This window comes from Esox lucius, chromosome 1, assembly GCF_011004845.1.
Source record: "Esox lucius isolate fEsoLuc1 chromosome 1, fEsoLuc1.pri, whole genome shotgun sequence".
NCBI classification, from domain to species: Eukaryota; Metazoa; Chordata; class Actinopteri; order Esociformes; family Esocidae; genus Esox; species Esox lucius.
Genome location: NC_047569.1, coordinates 19022375 through 19049397, shown reverse-complemented (window position 1 = coordinate 19049397; position 27023 = coordinate 19022375). Strand labels below are relative to the sequence as shown.

Below are 27023 nucleotides of genomic sequence, written 5' to 3'. Positions count from 1 at the left end.
TATTTTACAAGTGGAGTGCACATCACATCTCACGTACACCACTAAACATCCTCTGCAATGTATGGTCAATGAAGCCGAATGGCTCTGCTAGCTTAAATAGAAGAATATTGTCAATTACAATAAACATTGAAATTAAATTAATACATTTTGTTATGAGTTGAGATTGTATGATATAAAATAATAAATTAGTTTTCCAATTCCTTAAAAACAGTACTAGTCTAACCACTACACTTACCAGCAGGACCGGCCCTAGGCACAAACAACATAAGCAGCCGCTTAGGGCCCCCGACTGCCAGGGGGCCCCAGACTGCTAGTGAGCCCCAGATTACTAGGAGAGAGGGGGCCCAAAATCTAATTTTGCTTGGGGCCCCAGAAGGCTAGGGCCGGCACTGCTTACCAGGCTACAAAAAAAGCTTCTGATCAGGTCTCCACTTCCCGCTATATGCAAATACCTGTCCATTCCATTACCGCAGAAAATAAGCTGTTGAAACAATTGTTGAGCTCAAGCAAACCAATGATATTTATCCTAGAAGGCATGAAGCTACGAGAGATGCATACAGAAAAAAACTGTTAACAAACTTGTAGAATTTTTTTTTTTTTTTTTAGAAATGTTTGCCAACTGAAAAGTATGAGCATACAGCACTCAATACTTAGTTGGGGCTCCTTTTGCCTGAATTACTGCAGCAATGCGGCATGGCATGGAGTCTGTGGCACTGCTCAGGTGTTATGAGAGCCCAGGTTGCTCTGATAGTGGCCTTCTGCTCTTCTACATTGTTGGGTCTGGCATATCGCATCTTCCTCTTCACAATACCCCATAGATTTTCTATAGGGTTAAGGTCAGGCGAGTTTGCTGGCCAATTAAGAACAGGGATACCATGGTCCTTAAACCAGGTACTGGTTGCTTTGGCACTATGTGCAGGTGCCAAGTCCTGTTGGAAAATGAAATCTGCATCTCCATAAAGTTGGTCAGCAGCAGGAAGTGCTCTAAAACTTCCTGGTAGACGGCTGCGTTGACCTTGGACCTCAGAAAACACAGTTGACCAGCACCAGCAGATGACATGGCACCCCAAACCATCACTGACTGTGGAAACCTTACACTGGAGTTCAAGCAACATGGATTCTGTGAGCCAAAAAATATATCAGTCTGTGTGGAATGAATGTATACATTATACAAGTTTCTCTTTTTGAATGGAATTACTAAAATAAATCAACTTTTTGATGATATTCAAATGTTATGACCAGCACCTGTATATGTCTATTTAATTATACTTTTGTTTATATTGTAGGCTAATTGGTAATGTTTTCCTACTGAAAATGACAAGAGAAGACAAGAGAAGACAAATAGAACTTTTCGCGGGCCCAAATAACATTGTCTATCTGCACAATAAACAATGTGCACAACATAACAGGGAGCTGTTATAATGAATTATAAAGTTATTATAAAGAGTCGACACATCAAATAGGCCTATTATTCGCTAATAAGGCACATACAATGCTCACAGAAGTGCATGCACCCACTGGTCAGTACAGGTAAAAAATGAATTCTGATCCTCAGAAAAGTGACTTGAAAAATCTCTTGCCAGTCACTGAAGTGTTCCTGACTACTTGTTTTATTTAACTGGTGGAGGGCATATCTAAATTGTTTTTAGATTAAATTCAACTTTGTCACTGAACAAGTACAAGTACAGTACAACGAAATGCAATTAGCATCTAACAAGAAGTGTGAATAGAAGAGGGCAGAAAATGTACTTGTATTAGGTATAATTTATGTTACCTATGTAACATACAGATGTGCAATGTATATATGTGCAATGAAGGCAAATGCAGAACAAATGGCAATTCTAAATGCCACTAAACATCCTCTGCAATGTATTGTCAATGAAGTTGGCAACTATATACCATATGTAGCGATTTACATGTTTTTAGAGTATTAGTTAATTATTCACAAGAACAATATTTATGTAATGGAAGAATATCTAATCAGCCGTTTTGAGGTAGAAACCAGAGTTGTTATTGGCATTGTTATTAATCGGGATAAAATCGTAAATTGGGATCATTTTGGCCAGGATAATTGTGGCATGAAATTCTCATATCGTCCCACCCCTAATTTATAGTGACAGGACCTAAGTATGGCCTTTCTAAACTAAGCGGGACGGTGGAAAGAAACAAGTCAAATTTCAATCCTCTTGTGTTAATTTGTGTTCCTGGCAATCATTCAAAACTCAAAATACTTCCCAAAATGGGGATGCTCACATAATAGCAAACTAAAAATAACACACTGCCACAGCACTTCCGGCTCAGGGTGCCTAACGGGAAGCATTCCCACATGCCTTACACATCCGTTGGGCATTCTCCCCCAGCTCACTGACTGCACCTGTTTTATAGGGGCATGGAGACAGGCAATTACTTCCCCAGGTGTCCCCCGTTTGCCCTGATGTCCCTTCCCTATCCCGGAGAAGACACTGCTGGCTCTTAAGCCCTGTAGAAGCCACTATATATATATATATATATATATATATATATATATATATATATATATATATATATATATATATATATATATATATATATATATATATTTACTTATTTATTTATAAAGCACTAATATTAGGGGTGGACAAAATAACAAACACCTAACAATAATATCAGGGACCTGATAAGGAGACACTTTTGCATTCAGAACAGCTCTAGTCCTTGGAATGCTGTCCTGAACTGTGTGTAGTGGGATATTGCACCATTTTTCAACAACAAATGTGCTTGGAATTCAGGCACAGGCTATTTATTGGTTATTTGCCAAATGTTGCTAATTGTGAGACCTCTTTTCATAGCTGACGTGTGTATTGCTAATTGGTAATCAACCTAATGTGAACTCTGCAGCTGTGTTTGTAACTGTGATTAAGTTACTTCAAAGTAACAATCTATTTCAATGTGGGGTTTCTGTTAATTTGTCTACCCCTGTATGTGCCATTTTAATAAGTAACTTTTTTGACAGATAGCTAGCTAGAAACGCATTGCCTAACAAAACATATTTACATCAAATTGCTTTAAACTGGTTTCTGCTGGAGTGATTCTCTCTTGTGTTATTCAGCTGTCTCCCTTATTCCATTAAGACTGGACTGATGCACATGAACAAAAATATTCAAAACACTTGTCACAAATCATTATAGCAAAACACACCATCATTCGCTTTTGTAAAACCATCACTAGCATTCTTTGTGAATGAAACATAGCCCTCTTTAACTTCCATGGCAGTGGGACAAATAAGACCCAGTAAGGTTAGTTGTGTTGATTTTAGCATGAACTAGCATGACTAGTTCCGATGTTTGAAAAGAGCTACAAGGTGTTGGAATCAGAGCATATATTTAGTGGCTTTTCTTAGGCTGGGAGGGGAAGGTGGGGATGCAGATTAGGACAGCCCTAAACTGAGGTGGATTTAAGGATTTGGTAGGAGGGATTGATGGTGGTGCATGTGGATTGGGATGGAGATTGAGAGCAGATGGCTGTGATTTGGGCGTGATTATCCCCCAACATTGTCACTGATCTCCATCATCAGGTTTAATTTCCCAAGGAGCAGGGTTTATTTCAGACATTAAATCAAAAGCCCCAGTTCCTCCCAGGCAATGGAGTCCACTAATGGAGATGATTAAATGGTGTCTACCTATCCTCCTCCACTTGTCTAATGTTTCTGTCTTTCTTCACTGTCTAGCGTAACTTTCTTCATTGTTCTGCTCTTGCAAGTCATTAAGGCTACATGTAAACTCTGACAGAAATCTCAAAATGTATCATTGTATCACAAATGTATCAAATGTATCACAAATTGTATAAAAAGTGTACCTTCATGACTGCTATAGGAAAAGTTTGCTATTTTTTAACCTGGGGCCTATTTACAGATTATCTAGCATGACCCTAGTTCATAGAGACATTTTTCATTCATAAATCATTTCAGTTTTGAGTTTTTCAGATTTTTCCTGCAGTCTCTCTAGGCTAAAATGGAACTGAACGGGGCAACCTATGTATCATTCCAAAATATATGATACATTCGGTTTTCCAAAATGGGAAGGCCATGGTGTAATGATATCGGTGTCCGCCCTGAATTTTTTTTACAGAACGAGCATTGTATCAATATTATACAAATATAAATGCAATTTGTGAATATGTAAAAACATATTTCGCAAATAAAACACAAATCTACTATTGCTTAACATTTACAAGTGTTGACTTACATTTACAAATCTTATGTTTATTTACGGATCAGAATTTTATATTTACACATTTTTGAGACACATTTTCCTTCGGTCAACAAGATCTCGTGTGCGTGGTTTCAGTCAGAAGGCACGCTTGGTGGGACTTATGGAATATCCGGACTGGGGCCTGGTAGATTGGAGTCTATACGTAGCTAGGACACGTTTTTCCTGAAATAAAGTTTATTTGTGTAAATTTGACTGCATCACCAATGGGTAATACAACGCCGAGCGTGTTTTCGACATTCAGGCAACTAACTTAAGCACAGTTATGTCAGCCTACATCTGGTTGGCTAGCTAGCCAGTAGGCTACTAAAGTAATGAAGGTATCTAACCTAGGGTTGCCACCCATCCCGTATAATACGGGATCGCCCGTATTGAAAAATAAAATGCACTGTCCCTTACAGCATCAATTCAATCAATTCAATCAATTCTGATTAAGCTTTGATTGCCACGAAAAATAGGAAAACCGAAATAAGTTTCATGAAACATAGCGGGAAAGTATTTAATCAGAATGACAGGCGAGTTGTCTGTCACTGAACGTCGTTGCCCTGGTTACGGAGACTAAGACGCACGGTAACAGCAGCAGTGCGGTTCTCCCAGATAAGTTGACAGTTCTCTAAGCAGAAGATACGACCCTCTGCACGCACAAGCTGTGTGTGTATGTGTGAGAGAAATGTAACCAATAACCCACTTGGTGGAAAGTCACTTTTATTTATATAGCACATTTATAAACAACAGTAGTTGACACAAAGATGGATTAAAATCTGCCTCAAAACAGGTCTACATGCAGGCGCTAGAACAAACGTTTTGGGCGGGCTTTTGATTGCCATGGACGGGCACATTTGTCCTACCTATAAACATAGAATAGTAGCTAAAGCACGAAGGACGGAAAGCAAATAGTCTATATACTAGCAAAATACTGAGCTGTCAATCTAATTTGAAAGCTCTAGTAACTGCAGTAGTTACACTTAAAGCACATCTTCGATCTCGGATTAGCAGATGAAGGCAAGAGAGCTAGCCTACATTCCCAACAGCAGTTGAAGGCAAGAGAGCTAGCCTACATTCTCAACAGTTATTAGTGAAGTACAGTATTGGGAAGCATTACCCAAACTATTTTTGGAGGGCAAAGAATTTTTGCAACCATACATAATAGAATACAATAGTACATATAATACATATACGGGCAAGACTAAAATGGAAAACACAATTATGTAAATATGTAAAATCAAATCAATAAGAAGTTAAGAGAAATCAAATAAAACCAACAACAGATTAAAACACAGTGAGAGGACGTTAAAAATAAATAATGAGTGGACTTGACAAAAACCAAGGGACAACAGACTGAACTAAAAGCATGAGAACATTTTTTGAGTATTTAAATTTGATTTAAATTTGTCAATGGTGAAACGGGACTTAATGTGGGATGGGAGACTATTCCAGAGCATGGGAGCAGCAACAGACAAAACTAGGCTACCTCATCCTTCCTGGAGGGTGGGTTCTTACTTCTTCCAAGTCTTCCAAATAGTTTATTTTGAAAGACCAAACATCTTGTCTATGTCTATGATCTGATGTTTTAATCCTTAATATAATTGATGCAACTGTTCTTTACTCTTCTTTACTCTATATCCATTACATTCATGTTCACAGTAGCAGAGGACTTTGAAAATGATGAATAGAAATGCATACAAATTGGTGAATAGAAATTCACCAGAATACAGGGAAAGAAGCATCTGACACTCTCATTTGGGAGGACCCCCATTTGTGTCCCCTGGGTTTTGGGTCACTGGCAAGGTGTCCCTTCATTTTCCACATTGAAAGTGGCAACCCTAATCTTACCCCACAGTGTGTTGTTGACTTGCACAGCTGCAGTTGGTTCATTCAGTATGAGTCTTGAACATCTAGCTAATGTTAGTGGTTATACAGTTGTGCTTATAAGTTTGCATACCCTGGCAGAAATTGTGCAATTTTGGGATTGATTTTGGAAATATGACTGATCATGCAAATACAAAGGTCTTTTATTTAAGGATAGTGATAATATGAAGCCATTTATTATCACAGTTGTTTGGCTCCTTTTGAAATCATAATGATAACAGCAATCACCCAAATGGCCCTGATCAAAAGACATACCCTTGAATGTTTGGCCTTGTTACAGACACACAAGGTGACACACACAGGTTAAAATGGCAATTAAAGGGTAAATTCCCACACCTCTGGCTTTTTAAATTGCAATTAGTGTTGAAAAAGGTGAAGGTTCTGGAGTAGCCATATCAGTCTCCTGACCTTAATATCATTGAGCCACTCTCGGGAGATCTCAAACCTGCAGTTCATGCATGACGACCTTTTCATGACCTGGAAGCATTTTACCAAGACGAATGTGCAGCTACAAGAATTCAAGGCCTCATAGACAACTATTACAAAAGACTGCACGCTACCATTTATGCTAAAGGGGGCAATACACAGTATTAAGAACTAAAGTTATCCTGCCTTTTGAACAGGGATCATTTCATTTTTCACTTTATTGACATGTTTTGTTTTATGATTGTGCCATTCTGTTATAACCTACAGTTGAATATGAATCCCATAAAACATTTAATAAATGTGTTTTGCCTGCTCACCCATGTTTTCTTTTAAAATAGTACATACAGAGGGGAGAACAAGTATTTGATACACTGCCGATTTTGCAGGTTTCCACACTAATTTTTATCATAGGTACTCTTCAACTGTGAGTGACGGAATCTAAAACACAAATCCAGAAAATCACATTGTATGATTTTTAAGTAATGAATTTGCATTTCATTGCATGACATAAGTATTTGATACATCAGAAAAGCAGAACTTAATATTTGGTACAGAAACCTTTGTTTGCAATTACAGAGAAGTTGACCAGACCTTCTCCAGATCCTTCAGGTTTCGGGGCTGTCGCTGGGCAATACGGCAATGCTCTTACTGAGGGAAGGAGGTTGTTGGCCAAGATCTCACGATACATGGCCCCATCCATCCTCCCTTCAATACGGTGCAGTCGTCCTGTCCCCTTTGCAGAAAAGCATCCCCAAAGAACAATGTTTCCACCTCCATGCTTCAAGGTTGGGATGGTGTTCTTGGGGTTGTACTCCTCCTTCTTCTTCCTCCAAAGACGGCGAGTGGAGTTTAGACCAAAAAGCTCTATTTTTGTCTCATCAGAACACATGACCTTCTCCTATTCCTCCTCTGGATCATCCTCTGGACATGCGCTGGCTTGAGCTGGGGGACCTTACGTGCGCTGCAGGATTTTAATGTGTGTAACTAATGGTTTTCTTTGGGACAGTGGTCCCAGCTCTTTTCAGGTCATTGACCAGGTCCTGCCGTGTAGTTCTGGGCTGATCCCTCACCTTCCACATGATCATTGATGATCACAGCTCTCTGGTCTAGGCCATTGTGGAGAGGTTGGAGTCTGTTTGATTGAGTGTGTGGACAGGTGTCTTTTATACAGGTAACAAGTTCAAAGGGCTTCTTAAAGAAAAACTAACAGGTCTGTGAGAGCCGGAATTCTTACTGGTTGGTAGGTGATCAAATACTAATGTCATGCACTAAAATGCAAATTAATTATTTAAAAATCATGCAATGAGATTTTCTGGATTTTTGTTTTAGATTCCGTCTCTCACAGTTGATGTGTACCTATCATCAAAAATTACAGACCTCTACATGCTTTGTAAGTAGGAAAACCTGCAAAATCGGCAGTGTATCAAATACTTGTTCTCCCCACTGTATATTACCAATTCTCCAAGGGTATGCAAACTTTTGAACTGTAATTGCTCATTGACAGTAGTGAATGGAGGATGACATCGGGCATTCTCAAAGCAAAGTTTATATTTTTGAATACAAGGATACTCCAGTATGTAATTACTAATTTGAATTCATGGGGATTTAATATATACAGAGTATTTTGTACAATCATACTGACAACGTGATGGTTCATTCAACAAAATATAATTATAATAATAAAAGCAATATTAATTACTATACAGTATTTTTTTATTTATAGTCTTCTCTGTGAAGAAATAATCCTTAGTTCCTGATGACTTGGAGACAGATTATTTTAGGAGTTCAACGATAGGCCATAATGTGGTGGTGGTGGCAAAGAGGATGGTCGTTAAAACACGTTGCTGAAAAAAGAAGGACAGAGAAGCAGGGTAATGTCACATGATTGATGGATCTTTTTTGTGGAATTAAGTAACAGTATCAAATCAATGGTAAGAACACTGAGATTCAGGTAGTGTAGAAGTCAGCAAAGATCACTACATTATAGTTCTTTGAATATTAGGGAATGTCATTCTAAAAATACTGTAAAGGAACTGCAGAGTGTTCAACTATTTTCCTTGAGGTTTAGTGTGAGGGACGTTGGAGGACATTGTGTGGGGACACTAACAAAAGCTAAAGTAGGAGGGAAACAAAGAGAAATACAAACACATTATATTAAGGATTACTCCTGATAAAAAGATCCAATGTTTCAGTTTGTTTTAAACTTAAAGCATCTTGGGAACCCTTCTCAAATAACCTGTGAAAGCCAGAAGTGCAAGTGTTGTGCAGTAGATATAATTATATCTCTGATTGGATGTGTGATGAAAGGTTGACAAGTGGTGACCAATACTTGCCAAATAAAAAGTACATACACTTCTAACATAGTAAAGATGTAGGTGAACCATGATGTTGGTGTGCTATCACTCTGTACTTTCACACATTCTGAGGACTAACACATGCATACAGTTTTTCTTTTATAACAGCTAAAGTTAGCACTATGTGCAAGACTCATACTAAATGAAAAGAATGCACCTGTGCAAGTCTACAACATCCCGTTATCTTGTCAGTCGCGCGTTGGGGTTAGATACATGGCTTCATTACTAGAGTTAAGCAACAGTAGCTAGCTGGCTAGCTAGCCAACCAGATGTAGGGTGACATAACTTACTGTGCTTAAGTAAGTTGCCTGAAGTCGAAAACACACTCAGCGTTGTATTATCCATTGGTGATGCAGTTATTTGCTGACATTTCCCACACCTGCGGCATTTTAAATTGCAACAATCCTTTACATGCCTCACAGATTCTAGCGCACTGTAATTTGGAGTGACGAAACCAAAATAGAGATTTATGGTTACGCAGTTGATTATTTTCTCAGTTTTGAGAAATATACTATATCTTGCAACAAATTATCATGAATGCTTTTGTGGTATTGAAGTCATTACACAAGCCCTCTGTTTCTCGTTTGAGCACATTTTTAGCTACAGTATGTAATTCAGTGGTCAGGGGAAGTAGCCTTGCTATAGCCATGAATGGAACGTAATGTTTGGAAAGGAACTGGTAATGAGTTGCTAAACTAGCCAGTTGGCTCATTTTTTACATTGGCTTCTGAAACTATGATTAGAAATTCTACGTTAATGTATCACCATGTTGTAAATGATAGCCATGCTGTGGACGTGACATCCTGAAGCTTCTAACTAGCAAAGCAATCTTGGAAAAACTCATTCTATCAAACTGCCTTACTGCTGGTTTTCTCTGTACAGATATCTCAGTGGTCTTTAGTACTATACCTCACAACATAAAATAATAAACATCCTCATTCTGAGTGGGTAGCTGTTTTGGCAAATTCATAATCAGACATATTTGAAAGTTTATCTTAGACACTTCCATAGTTTTGTGGTTCACTAACAGTTTTTTAGTATGTCTCTCCGCTGTGAGGTGAAGTCCTTATCTTGCCACAAGGCTTTCATATTTCTTCCGCTGAGACAAGACAGGCCAGCATCACTCATTTTTCCACAGCACTAGCTGTCACACAGGCCATATGTCGAAGTTGTCCTGTCATGTTGCGATTGGTGAACTTTAAGATGTCTTGACCTGTTTTATGTACCTTGGGGCAGGGGAATGGGAACACACTGGTGCGCTGGGGCCTAGGGGGCCTTTGGGGCCAGGTATAAGTGCATATCTGATGTACCATCATGTTAATACTTTTATGTTTGTATTTATTTATTTTTTTGTCGTCATACGCTCACCCAACAGCATGCACTGATTCAATTTACTAGCTCTCACTCTGCACACATGATTTAATCAGGCTGACAGACTCTGGCTGCCTGGGGAAAGTCTGTCTCTGTGGTGTCCTTTCTCCTCAGCTTTACACTCCCCATGACAAACCTACTGTGGCACCTTTCGCAATTCAATGGTTCTACACAGCCTCTGTGGTCCCTTTAAACACACACATACATGTGCACACGCATACATGCACATAGCAAATGTGTGCACGCACCAGACACCTTTGTCCCTCAGTTCCCACCCTGCTTTCACTTACAGTATTGTTCTAATACAAACAGCTTGAATGCACAAAATGCACAGCAACCGCCTTTTGTGGAATGCAGCTTCACAACTGTTTGTTATTTGGTGACATAAATTTACTTGCACTGCTATGTCTCGTTCCTCTCTCTTTCTCATCACTTCCATTCTGTGTCATGTTAGTAAAAAAGCTACTTTGCCTTATTAATTATTCAAATTTTTTCTGGCTTTTTAAGATTTTAATCTCATTACTTTCCAATAAAATTGCACTGGGCCTGGGCTCGGGCTTCATTTAACCTGACTTGGGTATGACTGGGTTCAAATCTTCACGCCTGATGAATGTTTCACAGGTGTGACTACTTGCATGGTTTAACCTAACAAATAATTTGATTGGTTAATTGAAAGGTAATTTGACTTTAGGCTGCATATTTAAAGCCCCTTGTTTTTGTGTTCTAGGTGGCTGCCCACCGGGAGGTAATGCACTCTCGAGGCATGATGAAATCCAGGCGCTTAGAAGCTTAATGGTTCTGGTTGTTTAGAGCCCAAGGATAGTGAAGTTTGAGCTTGGTTGATTGACAAAATGGATGTCAGCCCTCTGGGCTGCATTGCTAGCTTTGCTTCTTTTCGTTTGATTTGTATGTGTATGTTGTATAGTGTTTATATATAACATGTTATTTAAAAGAATAGTTGGGAAAACTGCTTGGCAAATGACAATCACTTCCTAAAGTATGGAACTTTGCAAAAAAAAAGAGAAAATGTAAAATGTCCCATTTTGGGCTGGATGTATAATATGATGTTTGTATATGCATAATATATAAGAAGAATCACTATCATACCTTAGTTAGTCATGATATAAATTCCAGGTTTAGAATTGACTTTTTTTTATGACATGGGCCACATTATATACATTATATGTACATAACTACAGTGCTGTGAAAAGGTATTTTCTGAATTTGATCAGATCTGAGAGAAAAAAAATCATCAGTGGTTGGAGAATTACATAAAACCCCAGAGAAAGCATAATTCTGACTGCAGTGGTTCCAAACAAATGTCCAAATAAAAGATTGAAATAATTTTGTGGAGAAACTATGGAGTAGATTCCATTTCCCGAGGGAGCCTAAAAGGATAGGGACATAAAGAGATACAACATTCTTTATTTTTTCATCTCCTATGCCTTGATACTGCAGAACTGTCTGTGTTATTATTTCTGTAAGTTTTAAGATAAAATACATGGTTAGCAGCCATCAAAGAACTCAGAGGCACTTAAAGTCACCTATGTCCCAATTTCTCCCAATGTGGAGGTGATAAAGAGGAGCACAGCAGAGAAGAAGCAAAGACAGCTGCTTTTGGGAGAACAATTACAGTACATACACTACTGCACAATGCCAGAACCCACACAGGCACTTCTCATTAATGTTGTGCTGGTACTTTGGCTCATGTAAAAAAAAAAAAGTTCTCTCTACTGAATTCTGTAGGAATGAAGACACTATTAATATCTGCTGTTCCAAACAAATAACACAAATTATTTGGGTTGAAACAATCAGGGCAGTATAGCTATAGCTATCCATGGAAGAAGAGAGAAGAGTAGAGAGTAATTACCTTCCTGCATTTACAGAGCAGCAGCAGGTTAGTACCAACCACCTACTCCAAGCCATTAACTCCCCACTCAGCGTGGAACATGCCCATCTGGACGAAACACTCTGGGATGCAGGACATCCAACTGTTCTTTCTGCAAATATTTGTTTATGTACATAACCTTTGTTCTCTGAGGGAGGGAATGAGGTGCAACATGAGAGGAAATACTAATGTGCATGCACATGCCTGGTGACAATTAAACCTGTTATGGAACTCCAGGTGCACAGCAACCGGTGGCCCCACCCCCTGTGCTATAAATACCCAATGTACACCTGACCTCACGGATTTTACTCTCTTCACATGCACTGTCCATGTTCAGAAAATCTCACAGAACGGTTTTTGCTACCTTGCACGTGTGTGACTGACTGAAAGGGAACTCTAACGTGGTGCTGTCTCCTTTAATCTAAACAAGTCCAGTTAGCCCTAGTTTCTCCTTCTCCACTCCAGAAAATGCATTTTAATTCAATTGTGTTAATAATTTAAAGATGCTCTTCATGGAAACCAAGACCTGGATATGTTTAGGCTCAGAGGAGGGACATTGGTTATTGGTGACACCTCTGAACATACCACACTACAGTGTCATGTTCATCTTGACACCCTTCTAAGTTTATTATTCTGCAATGCTAGTGTGAAACAGCATTGGCCCAGAGGCGTGCACCATCCTGCACTCCCCTTCACATCAGGTTACTACCAACCATACCGCTCAGGAACGTTCGTATGGAACTATTTTGTAAACTGCGATTACATTTGCTATAATAAAAATTAGATAACAACTCACTGCAAACTGATAGACATTGAGATTTTTTTTTACTGGGGAATACCACAGGCAGTCAGAGCAATTTTGTCTAAAAAGATAATTTGAAACAATAACTTAAAACATTTACTGCAGATGTCTACCTGGTCATTTCTACTTCTATGTCTGCTAGTAGTACAGTAAAACTATTATATATTGGCCCTTTAAGGTTAAGCATCAAAGTACTGAGGTTAAAGTTAGGATGAAGGTTATGGTTACAAGAACAGAAAGACATTTGTCTAAACAAAACAATTTCCCCCCCAAAAAATGATCTTCTCCTGCTCTAAACGAATTTGCCACTATCGGACTGAAAATCTGTTGTGGAAACACAAACCCAACTCTTGACCACAATGCATTAGAAAACTCCTTCTCTGTTTAACTATGAATACCTTCTTAACTGACCACCCCTAGTGGCCGGTTTCTGATGGTAAGTAAACAGCACTTCTCATAATGTAAAGAGTGAACATAATTGCGAGTCATTAAGGTCATTTTATAGGGCTCTGGCAGTGCTCCTCCTGTTCCTCCTCGCACAAAGGAGCAGATACCGGTCCTGCTGCTGGGTTGATGCCCTTCTACGGCCCTGTCCAGCTCTCCTTGTTTAACGTCTCCCGGTATCTACTCCATGCTCCTGAGACTGTATTGGGAGACACAGAAACCTTCTTGTGTTGGCACATATGGATGTGCCATCCTGGAGGAGATGGACTACCTGTGCAACCTGAATAGGCTGCGGGTACTAAACTAGAGAAGAATCAGTCAGGAAGGATAAGGAAAGAGCAATTTTATGTGGCCACCACCTGCAAAACCATTCCCTTTTTGGAGGTTGTCTTGCTGTTGCCTCTCCAGTGCACCTGTTGTCACTTTCATTTGCCCCAAACCAGGTGACATTGATTCACAATCACTTATGTTTCCTAACTGGACAGATTGATATCCTTGAAGTTTTATTGACTTGGTGTTATATGGTGATTTTTTTTTTTAACAGTGTAGTTACATATGTATGTTATTCCTGCGATGCTGCTTTAATCACTGCCAAACTTCATTCAAAAGTCATACAAGGTCATTTTCAACCCATTATTATTTTCTTACTTTTCAACAATGAGCATAATTGTGTTGAACATTTTAGCAAAACTGATGAGTCTGCTATTTCTCAAACAGTGTACACTTTAGAAAAAGGTTTAAATTCTTTCAACAATCCCCCCTTCCCTTGAAGTTTCTTTTATCTCTCCTTCATCTAGGAAAGAGTTAGTAGAAGTCAGCTCTCCTGTCAAAATGTATGACAGAGACCATTACATTGCAGTCTGCATTGTTCAGGTTGCGGACTAGAGCATGTTCCCTTGACACATCTTGTGGCACAGTCCAAATAATTAATGTAATGAAATACCAACTTCAATTAATTCAATTTATAATGTTTAGACTAACTCCATAATGGCACAGTGATAAGGACCTTTGTGTAGAGATTGTGTAGGGGCAATGGGTCTTTTCTAAGACCAAACCAAGTGCTCCATCTGATGTATTTCTTAAACCTGATGTCAAACACTCCTACAGTTTGTGCAATAGAAAACTGTCAACATGGCACTGTTGGTTGTAGACACTAGGTGATTGGGCGCTGGCTGGCTGTAATAACAGCATTCTGGTCATGATCACTAAATGGGCCTGTCCCTGAAATGCCTAATTGCCTAATAATAGTTCTAGTGGGACAGCCAGTTTGCTTAAATGTCCAATTCCATTTGGTAACAACTAAAACTCTGTAAGCATTAACAGGCTGGAGGTGGGTCCTGACACTATTTGGGTATCCTGATTTTCAAAGCATGTGTAGCCATCAGATTTCAAAAGTTTATATGAAAACTAAGATTGGATGTTGTGAATAATGATTGTTATGTATATCTTTTTCATCAGTGTGGGATTCAATGTTTGTTTAAAGAATATCACGTCTATGAACAATTGTTCATGTTTGTTAAGGAAAGCACTGTTCTCAAAGGGCTATAACCCAATAGTGCCAGGGGTACTGTTTCTTTTGAAGGCCTGTTTCTGTTACCCATATCCAGATCCACACGGCAACTCGTGTTATCCGAGGCTGTGAGCTGCTTTTACTCTCTGACGCAAGGAATCACTGGGAAAAGCTAGTTATATTTTGCTGCTCTTCATTTGTTTTCAGATTGATACATGTGTTGTAACAGCAAGGAAGGACACACAGAAGAGTTCACAGGTGAGGTGTCAAGCATCTGCCTGCTCATATATACACTCTAGGGATGCCACGGTACAGTGGGCCCACGGTTCGGTATGTATCATGGTTTGTGGGTCACGGTAACAGTAACGTTATGGTTTTGATTTGAATGACGTCATCTTGTTAGAAGTGTTTCCATTCAAGTAGCTAAGTGGCAAAGGAATGCTTGTAGACAGAAAATGCATAATGTTTACTGCTTGACTAGAAAAATCTTGGTTGACCAAGAGCCTATTGACAACACAGCTTCTCAACCCTACATGGTAAACATACATTCTACTAACTATTTTGAATTGAAAGCTATTCCACCTAATTTATTAAACATTTTCATGGAAGAGGTTAGAGTTTATACTGTTTTAATATTACATTGCCCCAGAAAAGTCCCTCAAAACACTAAAACACAAATCAGATCAGCAACCCAGTTCCTCAAGTACCTCCAGTGTTGAAACTAACATGAATCTTCTGGCCTCCCTCCAACACAGTCTGTAAAAATCATGTTAATGCATTTACTGTGTGGTTTACTCAAATGCTTCAGCTGCTTCCAAGATACACTTCATTATATTGGCAGGACTATGCTGCGAAGAAGATGGCATGTGACATAGCCAAGGTAATAACTCCAGATTTGTACAGATAAGAATACTGATGTGGGGAGCAACATTTTTCCCACTCTGCAAGAAAAATTTGAAGCAAAAATATCTGAAGCATAAAATCATGTGGATTGATATTTTTAGGCAAAAACAATAATTGATTGTTTGAAGGGACTGATGTGCATATCTGTTGCTAACATTTCTGTCACCATTCGGCAACACCACTACAACAAAACCAATCATGAGCTGTCATTGCCTAAAGTCTTACAGAGAATGAGTATGTTAGCAAGTGGGGAGGGGGGGGGATTTTAGAACAGATGTGCAACAAATGTCAGGCAGACCCAAATACCCAAATATTTGAATATTGCTTTTTGCAATTGAATGGCCTATGTTATTTAATATTGAAGTATCCTTTTACTATTGAATATGTATTTGACAGACCTAATTTGATAATTGTTCCTTTGCTATAGCACTTATTGCACTATTAGGGACCATTCAAGAATATATAGATTATACCTGAATAGAACATTGCTCTGAAACCATAAAAGATGCTATGTATTTCCTTAAACTGATCATATTTGCACTTTTTTATAGAACAAAATGCTATAAAAGTTAACATGAAATATTTTCAGTAAACAACTTCTTAAGATAGTTAAATCAGTTTCCTTGTGTGTGTGTGTGTGTGTGTGTGTGTGTGTGTGTGTGTATGTGTGTGTGTGAGTGTAAATATATATACAGCACTGAAACAAATTAAAAGACCACTGCTAAATTATCAGTTTCTCTGGTTTTACTATTCATAGGTATGTGTTTGAGTAAAATGAAAATGTTTGTTTTATTTTATAAACTACTGACAACATTACACCCAAATTCCAAATTTAAATATTAGCCCACTCCTCCATACAGACCTTCTCCAGATCCTTCAGGTTTCGGGGCTCTCGCTGGGCAATACAGACTTTCATCTCCCTCCAAAGATTTTCTATTGGGTTCAGGTCTGGAGACTGGCTAGGCCAATCCAGGACCTTGAGATGCTTCTTACGGAGCCACTCCTTAGTCGCCCTGGCTGTGTGTTTCGGGTCGTTGTCATGCTGGAAGACCCAGCCATGACCCATCTTCAATGCTCATACTGAGGGAAGGAGGTTGTTGGCCAAGAAGTTGCGATACAAGGCCCCATCCATACTCCCCTCAATACGGTGCAGTCGTCCTATCCCCTTTGCAGAAAAGCATCCCCAAAGAATTATGTTTCCACCTCCATGCTTCACGGTTGGGATGGTGATCTTGGGGTTGTACTCATCCTTCTTCTTCCGCCAAACACGGCGAGTGGATTTTAGACCAAAAAGCTCTATTTTTGTCTCATCTGATCACATGACCTTCTCCCATTGCTCCTCTGGATCATCCAGATGGTCATTGGCAAACTTTAGATGGGCCTGGACATGCGCTGGCTTGAGCAGTGGGACCTTGCGTGCGCTGGAGGATTTTAATCCATGGCGGCATAGTGTGTTACTAATGGTTTTCTTTGATACTGTGGTCCCAGCTCTCTTCAGGTCATTGACCAGGTCCTGCCGTGTAGTTCTGGGCTGATCCCTCACCTTCCTCATGATCATTGATGCCCCATGAGGTGAGATCTTGCATGGAGCCACAGATCGAGGGAGATTAACCGTCATCTTAAACTTCTTCCATTTTCTAATAATTACGCCAACAGTTGTTGCCTTCTCACCAAGCTGCTTGCCTATTGTCCTGTAGCCCATCCCAGCCTTGTGCAGGTTTACAATTCTATCCCTGATGTCCTTACACAGCTCTCTGGTCATGGCCATTGTGGAGAGGTTGGAGTCTGTTTGATTGAGTGTGTAGACAGGTGTCTTTTATTCAGGTAACGAGTTCAAATAGGTGCAATTAATACAGGTAATGAGTGAAGAACAGGAGGGCTTCTTAAAGAAAAACTAACAGGTCTGTGAGAGACGGGAATTCTTACTGGTTGGTAGGTGATGTCATGCAATAAAATGTAAATTCATTATTTAAAAATAATACAATGTGATTTTATGGATTTTTGTTTTAGATTCCGTCTCTCACAGTTGAACTGTACCTATGATAAAAATTACAGACCTCTACATGCCTTGTAAGTAGGAAAACCTGCAAAATCGGTAGTGTATCAAATACTTGTTCTCCCCACTGTAGTAGCCGCTTTCGGCAGTGGACATGGGTCAGCACGGGCATCCTGACTGGTCTGCGGCTACGCAGCCCCATACAAAACAAACGACAATGCACTGTGTGTTCAGTCACCTTTCTGTCAGTACCAGCATTAACCATTTCAGCAATTTGAGCTACAGTAGCTCGTCTGTTGGATCAGACCACACAGCCTTCGCTCCCCACATGTATCAATGAGTCTTGGCCACCCATGACCCTTTTTGATAATCACTGAATGGCATTTACATTCTCATTTACCAGGAATCCTGGTTGCTAGATTCCTGGGGACTATGACTTTTACAGTATTTTAACCGGGTAAATGTAGGCCCAGCTTTCTTAATCTTAAAAAAAAAGTACCATTGGTCTTTGGCTCTGAAAAAAATTAAGAGACAACTGAACAGCTGTATATTTAAGCAATATGGCACAAGGGAGTGTGGTATATGACCAATATACCACGGCTATGAGCAGTTATTAGGCATAAGTCATCATGGAGAGCCTGGTCACAGCGCTAAGCCGTGGCATATTTGTAATATATCACAAATTCCCAAGATGCCTTACTGCTCTTATAAACTGGTTACCAACTCAATAAGAGCAGCAAAAAGTGATGTGATATCATATCTATGGTATTTGGTCCTCAGGTACAGTATCAGCATTCAGGATTTGAAGCACTCAGTTTGTAAATAATAATAATAATAATAATGGTGTGATTTACATACTCCATGTATTTGACAATGAGTTCATGTTAAAAAGGCTGGACTCATACAAACTGGCCCAGTATTGAATATCACACCATAATTTTCATGTTGATTCCCCACTGGAGTATGTGTTGTGCAGTATTGTTTCCACTCTTTCCCCTTGAGGGCATAACAGTCTGCAGTTATCTGTGCATTAGGCTGCACTTTAGAAAAACATTAATCTCTTTGACATAATCTGTCAAGAAATCCTGACGAGTTTCACAGTGTGCTTGTCATCCCCATTCTGCCATCTCCCTGTATCCTAACACTCCCTATGAGTGACAGAAGGGCTACCCATCAAGCTCAGTTGGTAGAGCATGGCGCTTAAAACAACCGGGTTCTGGGTTAAATTCCAGTGGGTGGCCAGTACAAAAAGATATGAACTCATTATTGTAAATTTCTCTGGATAAGAGCATCTGCAAAATTACTGGAATGGGGGATGGGTGGATGGAAGAGTGTGGGTGAATGCTAACTGTCACCCCGTAGGTGACCTCATGATCACAACAACATCTGCTTGAATTACTTAACATTGCGCCCAGCAGACATGTAATCCAGGATAATGCCCTTTTTCAAATCTGAATAAATTCCTCCCCTTGGAATGAGATCCAAGAGCTAAGAGGGGAAGAGAAGGCTGGGGGCTAGGGGATAGGCTGGTACTGGATGCAATTCTTAATGGAAGGGAGGGGGTCTTTGGAGAACCTAAGGAGTGATGCCTTTCGAGAATTGTATTGAACTCCAGCAAACACAGTTTGTTTTTGTTGACGGCTTAAAGAGGCACTGTGGGATCTTAAGCATCTTAGTTGATTCATAACATACAAATTGCACACACACACACACGCACACACACACACCAACACACACAGTGAATCAATTAAAATGCTTAAGATCCCACAGTGCAGTTTTAAGCTCTAAAAATACTTGTTTACTGGAATTCATGGAAATTCTGCAATCGCATCACTTCAAAGAACCTCATGCACTTCTATTCAGAATTACATATATACTACATTTGATATCAAAAGGCTACACACTCTTTTTGAAACAAGAAAAGGAAGCAGGCAAGCCTAGTTCTGCAGGCCTGCGATTAGAAGGATGTGTGTTGCTGCCCCTGGCTGGATTCGATCTGCAGTTTCTTATGTGGCTGACTGTGTCTTCAACCACTACGCTATTTAAACAGCAGGTGTTGTAGCATGTGAAGCATGTGTAGGGATGTGGTGTCTGTTTACTTCTGCAGTGTTAAACCAATTTGTCAAAACTCCACGGATCTTGAAACTAGTTCCCTACATTAGCTAACATCCAAACCAACACCAGGTATAACATTACATTCAACTTGTTACATTAGAAAGAGATTGATGTAGATGGCTAGCTTATAGCTATACAGTAATGAAAACAATGACTCCAATCACTCCATGGCTGGTTCCACTGCACTATGTGAACTACCCTATGTAAATCAAAATCGCAAGCAACATGTTCCTTTGATGCAGTTTGTTCCTTGCAATATAACTGAAAAACAGTTTTATTTTAGGCTTATTATATCTTAGCTCCTGAAGCTTGTAGTCAGCAAAGCTTTTGTCTATCTTGAACAAACCCTAATGCTTAATTTGTTTGGTCTGTGGCAAAGATCGAATGTCGGTCGCTTATGTGACAGTTCGCGCTTTTTACCACAGCGCTGTTTAACAATGGGTAGCCAGTCAGTCGCTTGCTCGCTCACTCACTCACTGAGTAAGAGACATACGCTCATCTCAGCCGGATTCGCTTACGCGGTCTGGCAAAAAGTAGCCTTTCTGGATGTAAAGGCCGAAATCAAAACAAACCATGTAGATCATATTTAATCTTTAAGAAACAATATTTAAGACAAAAAACGTCATACTTTGAAAGATAATAAGAAATAAAAAAAAACTTTCAATGCCTTGGTTGGATAAGGGTGTACCCCAGAACTAATACTTTGTTGAAGCATGTTTTGGTTGGATTAGCGCAATAAGTGTGTTTGGAAACCTAGTACATTTGAATTTCGCAGGTCTATCTATCCCACTATTCTTGGCAGAGTTCAATTCTGTCCCACTGACCCTGTTCAGGTCAGTCCACATAGTTATTGTATGATTGAGGTATGGCCTCTGACAAGGTCAGTCCAGGTAGATTATATTTATTTTTGCAAGCCATTCCTTGTTTGTCTTGGTTTTCATGCTGAAAGGTGAAGTTATTCTTTTACTTCAACTTCCTGACAGTGGGAAGCAGGGATTCATTATTATTTATCATCATAAAATTATAATAGAAGAAAATACAAATTGAATATGTAAGTAAATATGGTCTGTATTTGAGTGTGGCAAGGAAAAAGCAGTTACTCAAAAATTACCATCTGAAAGCACTGACAGTGTCCCAGCTGTGATGTGCTCAGATGAGACCAAGACAGAGACTCAAAGCCATACGTGTGACATGAACCTAATACTGTCATGCTTCAATTCACATCACCTCTAGAGTGAAGTATGGTAGTTGTAGCATCATGATGTGTGGTTGCTTCTAATCGGGGACTTTACATCATGTTAAAATTGTTGGAAGAATGGAAGCAAATACAGCAAAATTGCAAAACAACTTGCTACAGTCCGTTAAAAAAATATGATGTTTGGGAGGAAATCCATCTTTAAGCAGAACAATGATGTCAAGCACAATTCCAAGCAACACACACATATGTAGATATACAATGCCTTTTAGAAATGCATGCCAATTTATTGAGAAAATAATGCTAATTGTATTTGTTTTTATCAAAACGTTACTTCTACTGGCAGCAATTATACACAAATGTCAAATTCCATTTATAACAGAGAGTCGATCTGTAACCTCATCTGATATTGTTCCAAGTGACATTTCTGAAAATATCCTACTATGAAGGCCTATAAATTACCAACCACTGGGAGTGAGAGAAAATTTTAACAGAGAAAAACAATGTTTTCAAGGTCTTTATTACACTGAAAAAAATTATAAACGCAACAATATTCTTCACAAATCTGTCTTAATCTGTGTTAGTGAGCACTTCTCCTTTGCCGAGATAATCCACCCACCTCACAGGTGTGGCATATAAAGATGCTGATTAGACAGCATGATTATTGCACAGGTTTATTGGCCATAATAAAAGGCCACTTTTCTGGCAGTTTCACTGCATTGGGAGGGTCCGGGGGGGGGGGGTCCGAAAACCAGTCAGTATCTGGTGTGACCATCATTTGACTCATGCCGTGCAACACATAGAGTTGATCAGGTTGTTGATTGTGGCCTGTGGAATGTTGGTCCACTCCTCTTTAAAGGCTGTGCGAAGTTGCTGGATATTGGCAGGACCTGGAACACACTGTCGTATACGTCGATCTAGAGCATCCCAAACATGCTCAATGGGTGAGTGAGTATGCTGGCCATGCAAGAACTGGGATGTTTTCAGCTTCCAGGAATTGTGTACAGATCCTTGCAACATGGGGCCGTGCATTATCATGCAGCAACATGAGGTGATGATCATGGATTAATGGCACAACAATGGGCCTCAGGATCTGCACATTTTAGAATGGCCTTTTATTGTGGCCAGCCTAAGGCACACCTGTGCAATAATCATGCTGTCTAATCAGCATTTTGATATGCCACACCTGTGAGGGGGATGGATTATCTTCGCAAAAGAGATGTGCTCACTAACACAGATTTAGACAGATTTGTGAACAATATTTGAGAGAAATAGGCCTTTTGTGTACATAGAGAAAGTCTTAGATCTTTGAGTTCAGATCATGATAAATGGGGGCAAAAACAAAAGTGTTGGATTTATAATTTTGTTCAGTGTATATATTAATATCTTTACATAGTACCACCATAACCCTCAGAGTTTACCCTTATTGTTTATTGGATTGGGTATGACACAGAACTGAGCATGGACAACTGAAGTTACTTGTGATGCTAGCCTTGATGGTACAGCACAAAGAAGGCAACACAATTGTATGTGGGGATTTTTTATGTGGAGTATCATGTCTTTTTCTTTATTGAAGCTAAAAGATTTCACCAAAAGAAATCCAGATCCAAATGTGACATTCGCTCAACATTTCATTTTGAAGCTATTATGAATTTGGCATCAAAGCCTGTGTTCTGTGAAAAGCGGGTTTAAGTCTCAGAATAGGCAGATAGTTAATAGTATTTAATGAAATACAGGATTGTGGTGTGCTAAAACGGACTTTCCAGGGTTAAGAAACAGCTTAGTGTTGTGGCGGGTGTTGACTGAAGTGTGTGATTGTGAGCTAAGGAATGAAGCCAGAAAACATGGAGTGTGAGAGGAATGGAGTTCCTTACTCTGTGGGACTGTGCACAAACCCCAGGCCAACAGACTGATAAAATGTGTTGCTTAAGTAGCCTAGCATCCAAGTAACTACTGGAATAATAAGCCCAGGGATCTGGGTCTAGAGAGAAGGAATGAAGGAAGGAAAGAAAGGCAGCAGCTGGGAGAGACTTTCTGCCACAGAAACAAGCACATTCAGCGTAAGACTCTATTCTTAAACTGGCTCCCTCTTCAGGGACTTTCTGCACTCAGATATTCCAGCCTGACAGCAGAGATGGTGTTCAATCATACTGCAGTGACTGCCTTCATGGGTACCTCCTCTTAGGATCCTCCTGCCTCACACATGTCATACTCAGTGGCATATGAGGTGACTGCCATGGAGCTATGGAAGATGCCCTACATACAGTAGGCCTACAGGCTGGATTGAGAGCAGCACAATTTAGATCAGTTCTCCATCTCACTCTGAGTCTCACTAGAAGATGGCTCTTACCAGTTGTTATAATTTCCCCGCTTATCATTTTAAAAAAATATTTTCTTGTGTGCTTTCTGGTGACATTATCAAACAATATAAACAAATTATTTGTAAAATTGGAATTAGTTACGGGGGACAGGCAAAGTGGAAGCAGAATAAGGTTGTTATGTTTACCAGGGATTATATTATTTTATCATAACTCAGAAAATGTCCTCCCAGTCTGTATTATGAGAGATTTAATATTTCAGCAGCTATCATCAGGTAGAATTAGCCACAATCAGCTAAAAAATATAAAGGTGTAACAGTTGCAGTTGATGTAAAGGTTGCATGTTAGATGTACTCTGGCTAAATTCCAGTAGAAATTCCAGACACTTTTGCAAGCCAGCATAAATAAACTTTAAACCAGGATTTTTGTAACACCATGTATACAGGTATGCTTAACTATTCCCTCAAAGTCAATCCTTATTAAACAGAATACATAGGTTAATAAGGCCGGTTCAGCATTAATGAAGTGGTATAGGAAGAACACTCCAAAGATAAAAGGGTTATAAAGAATAATCTCTTTATACATATATGTTGCACACTATTGGTTACGATCTGCAACAGCGTTGCTGTTATTGGAGATTTTAAATCAGTAATGTTTCAATTTACAGTGTTATGTACATGATGTGAACAAACCTCGCTGAGGACCTGTAAAAGGCTAGAGGCAGTCCAGCCCTCAGTCCAGCCACATCTCAAAAGAACACACATTGAAATGATGTGCCCAACATCTCAAAGTTTATTTACAGTGAGAGTTGTATTGTTTTCTAAAGACAACCACCTAGTGGCAAGTATAAGAAACAACCAATTAATTAATCCTCATACTCTTCACACCATCTACAATAATTAAAACAACTAGCAGATTTTGTTGAATCGTTTAGTGTTTTCCAGAATTATCTACATTCTTAAGCGCAAGTTTCTGTGGTGAGATGATAGCAATCCAATTAATATACCTGATGAGTACAATAAGGTAGAGAATGAGCATCTAACCAGTCTGTCAGGACAGAATTCATAATGATCTGCAGAGACAGGGTAGCACAAACTACAACTGTTCACAGCTCTAAATATAATATACAATTTCATCTAGCAGTTACTCCCCGGTGTACTGTATCTAACATTTAAAATGACTGATCTTAGGGAAAAAAAAGCAGAACTGACAGCTTCAGCACTGACAGCTGACAGGAGAGACTGCTTAGGGAAAATTCTCACATACAGTTACAAGCTTACACAGATTACAACAGAAGTGTAGCCTACAAGAAAAATTTAATGGATATAAGGGCAAGAGCCAGTGAACTTACCATGTCCAGAGATCCACCGGAACACAATGACCCAGAAGATCATAACAGAAGAGTAAGAGATTAAACCTTTAACACAGTGGGCAGTGTATGAAATTGAAGTTGGGCAAATCAGCTCTTCTGTGCAGTTCTGGATGAGTGCCTCAATCCCTTGATGGCGTCCCTTGTGTAAGGGATATGGCTTTAACTCTTCAGTACTGTATTCCTTCTGTAATCACCTCTTTTCCTTCCTCTGTCTTTCACTCTCAGAGGTTCCGATTGTCAGTTTTGCTGCACTCCTGTTGATGTGTTGACTCTGTGTGAGCTTTCTCTCGCTCTCTCACACTCTCACACTTGCCAAGTGCCATACCATTCTCAACCTCAGAGCATCAGTGTCTTTACTCACACCCCTCCTCACTCTCCAAGTCTCTCACACGGTCTGTTTCTTGCTTACCCACTCACTCAGCCGGTAGCAAGCCTGGGTAAGGCTGGATTCCACAATAAGACTCCTCCCTCCAACTCCCTCTCTCTTTCTCCTCGCTCTGTCTGCATGGCTGCTTCAGTGAATGGCTCGGGGAATCAGCTCTAATCTCTGGGAACTAGGACTACCATCACAGGATAGGCAAGCTGGAAGATCCTCCAAATATAATTAAAATAGGATCGGCTGCAAAGACCACGGACAACACAGACATTAACTAACAAAATTGCAGCTTTCCTCCCTGGCTTGATGCCTAACATTGAACAATAATTCAACAGTATCAGATCCCAGTTTGAATAATTGAGTTTGCCACATAGAGAGTAAATTAATTATAGTTAAAAATCAGAATACAATGTCATTAGCTGCTATGCACTCAAAAATATCATAACATTTTCATAAACTTTTCAATTTTTTTATTTTTTCAGACAGTTATCAAAAGGGACAAAGTGCCATAGCCCAATAGGCAGGTGTACATTTTCTCTATTTACACATATTTAATATGCTCGATTAACATGTGCTCTCACCAAGCCAGTGCTGAGCCATTCATGCTTTTTGAGATTGGATTCTAACTTTGATAACATATTTAAATGATTACAATTTTGTATGCATTATGAAATAAATAAGCCCATAATTTGTGGGCTTAGGTGTTCTTCTCAGTTAACCATAACACTTTCAAACATATGAAATATTTCTGAGTTATACGGCTCTGGAAAAAATTAAGAGACACTCCTAATTTTTCTTAAATCAGCATCTCTACATGTATGGCAGCCATTCCATTCCAGTGTCTGTTAAATTCCAACAAAGGCACACCTCATTTTACTTAATAAGGTACTGATTAGGTAATTGCCTGAACCAAATCTAATTTAATGAGGAAAAGTATAAAAACCACTGCTGTGGTCATCACTATCCTCTTGCAATAGGAACAGCTGGATGGCAAAAACTGTGCAAGTAGTACCTCCAAGGTAATTTGAATAAATAAATAACTATTCAACAGAGTTGAAAAGAAGAGCTTTGAGTGAGGAAAAGAAGGGTTTAATTCTGGCTTTACTGGCAGAGGGATACAATGAGTGTCAGGTTGCTTCCATCCTGAAAATGTCAAAGATGGTGCTTCATAAGAACAAGGTCAAGCAACAGACAACAAAGCTACAGACTGGCAGAGGGGGAAAATGACTGACCAAGATGACAGTCAACTCATTCGAATGTCACTCAACAACCGTAGTATGACACCAAGTGCCTGTAAAAAGAATGGGAAACAGCAGCTGGGATGAAGTGCACTGCGAGGACGGTTCGAAACAGGCTCCTAGGGGCAGGGCTGAAGTTGTGCAAAGTTAGAAAAAAGTCCTACATCAATGAGACGCAAAGAAGATCCAGGCTGAAGTTTGCAAAAGACCATAAGGATTGGACCATAGAGGAATGGAGTACGGTCATCTTCTCTGCCAAGTCAAATGTTCAGCTTTGCCAAACACCTGGTCGTCTAATGGTTAGACAGAGACCTGGAGATGCCTACAAGCCACAGTGTCTCGCACCTACTGAGAAATTTGGTGGAGGATTGGTGATGATCTGGGGATGCTTCAGCAAGGCTGGAATCGGGCTGATTTGTCTTTGTGAAGGACACATGAATCAAGCCAAGTACACGTTCATTTTGGAAGAACACCTGCTTCCTTCTGCTCTGACAATGTTCCCCAACTCTGTGAATTGTTTTTTCCAGCAGGACAATGCTCCATGCCATACAGCCAGGTCAATCAAGGTATGGATGGAGGACTAGCAGATCAAGACCCTG

At 39.6% G+C, this 27023-nt stretch overlaps 1 protein-coding gene across 3 annotated transcripts in view; it reads right to left on the bottom strand.

Annotated features, from left to right (window-relative positions):
• kirrel3b (kirre like nephrin family adhesion molecule 3b) overlaps positions 1-25250 on the bottom strand; it is a 191401-nt gene extending 166151 nt beyond the window's left edge. The window contains exon 1 of one of the 3 annotated variants that reach the window (XM_034292094.1): positions 24790-25250. In XM_034292094.1, coding sequence (XP_034147985.1) covers positions 24790-24832 — 43 coding nt within the window. In that variant the 5' untranslated portion in view covers positions 24833-25250. The remainder of the gene's footprint in view (positions 1-24789) is intronic. The other 2 variants (XM_020041329.3, XM_010893311.5) reach the window with 2 other exon arrangements.
• Positions 25251-27023: the final 1773 nt, after the last annotated feature.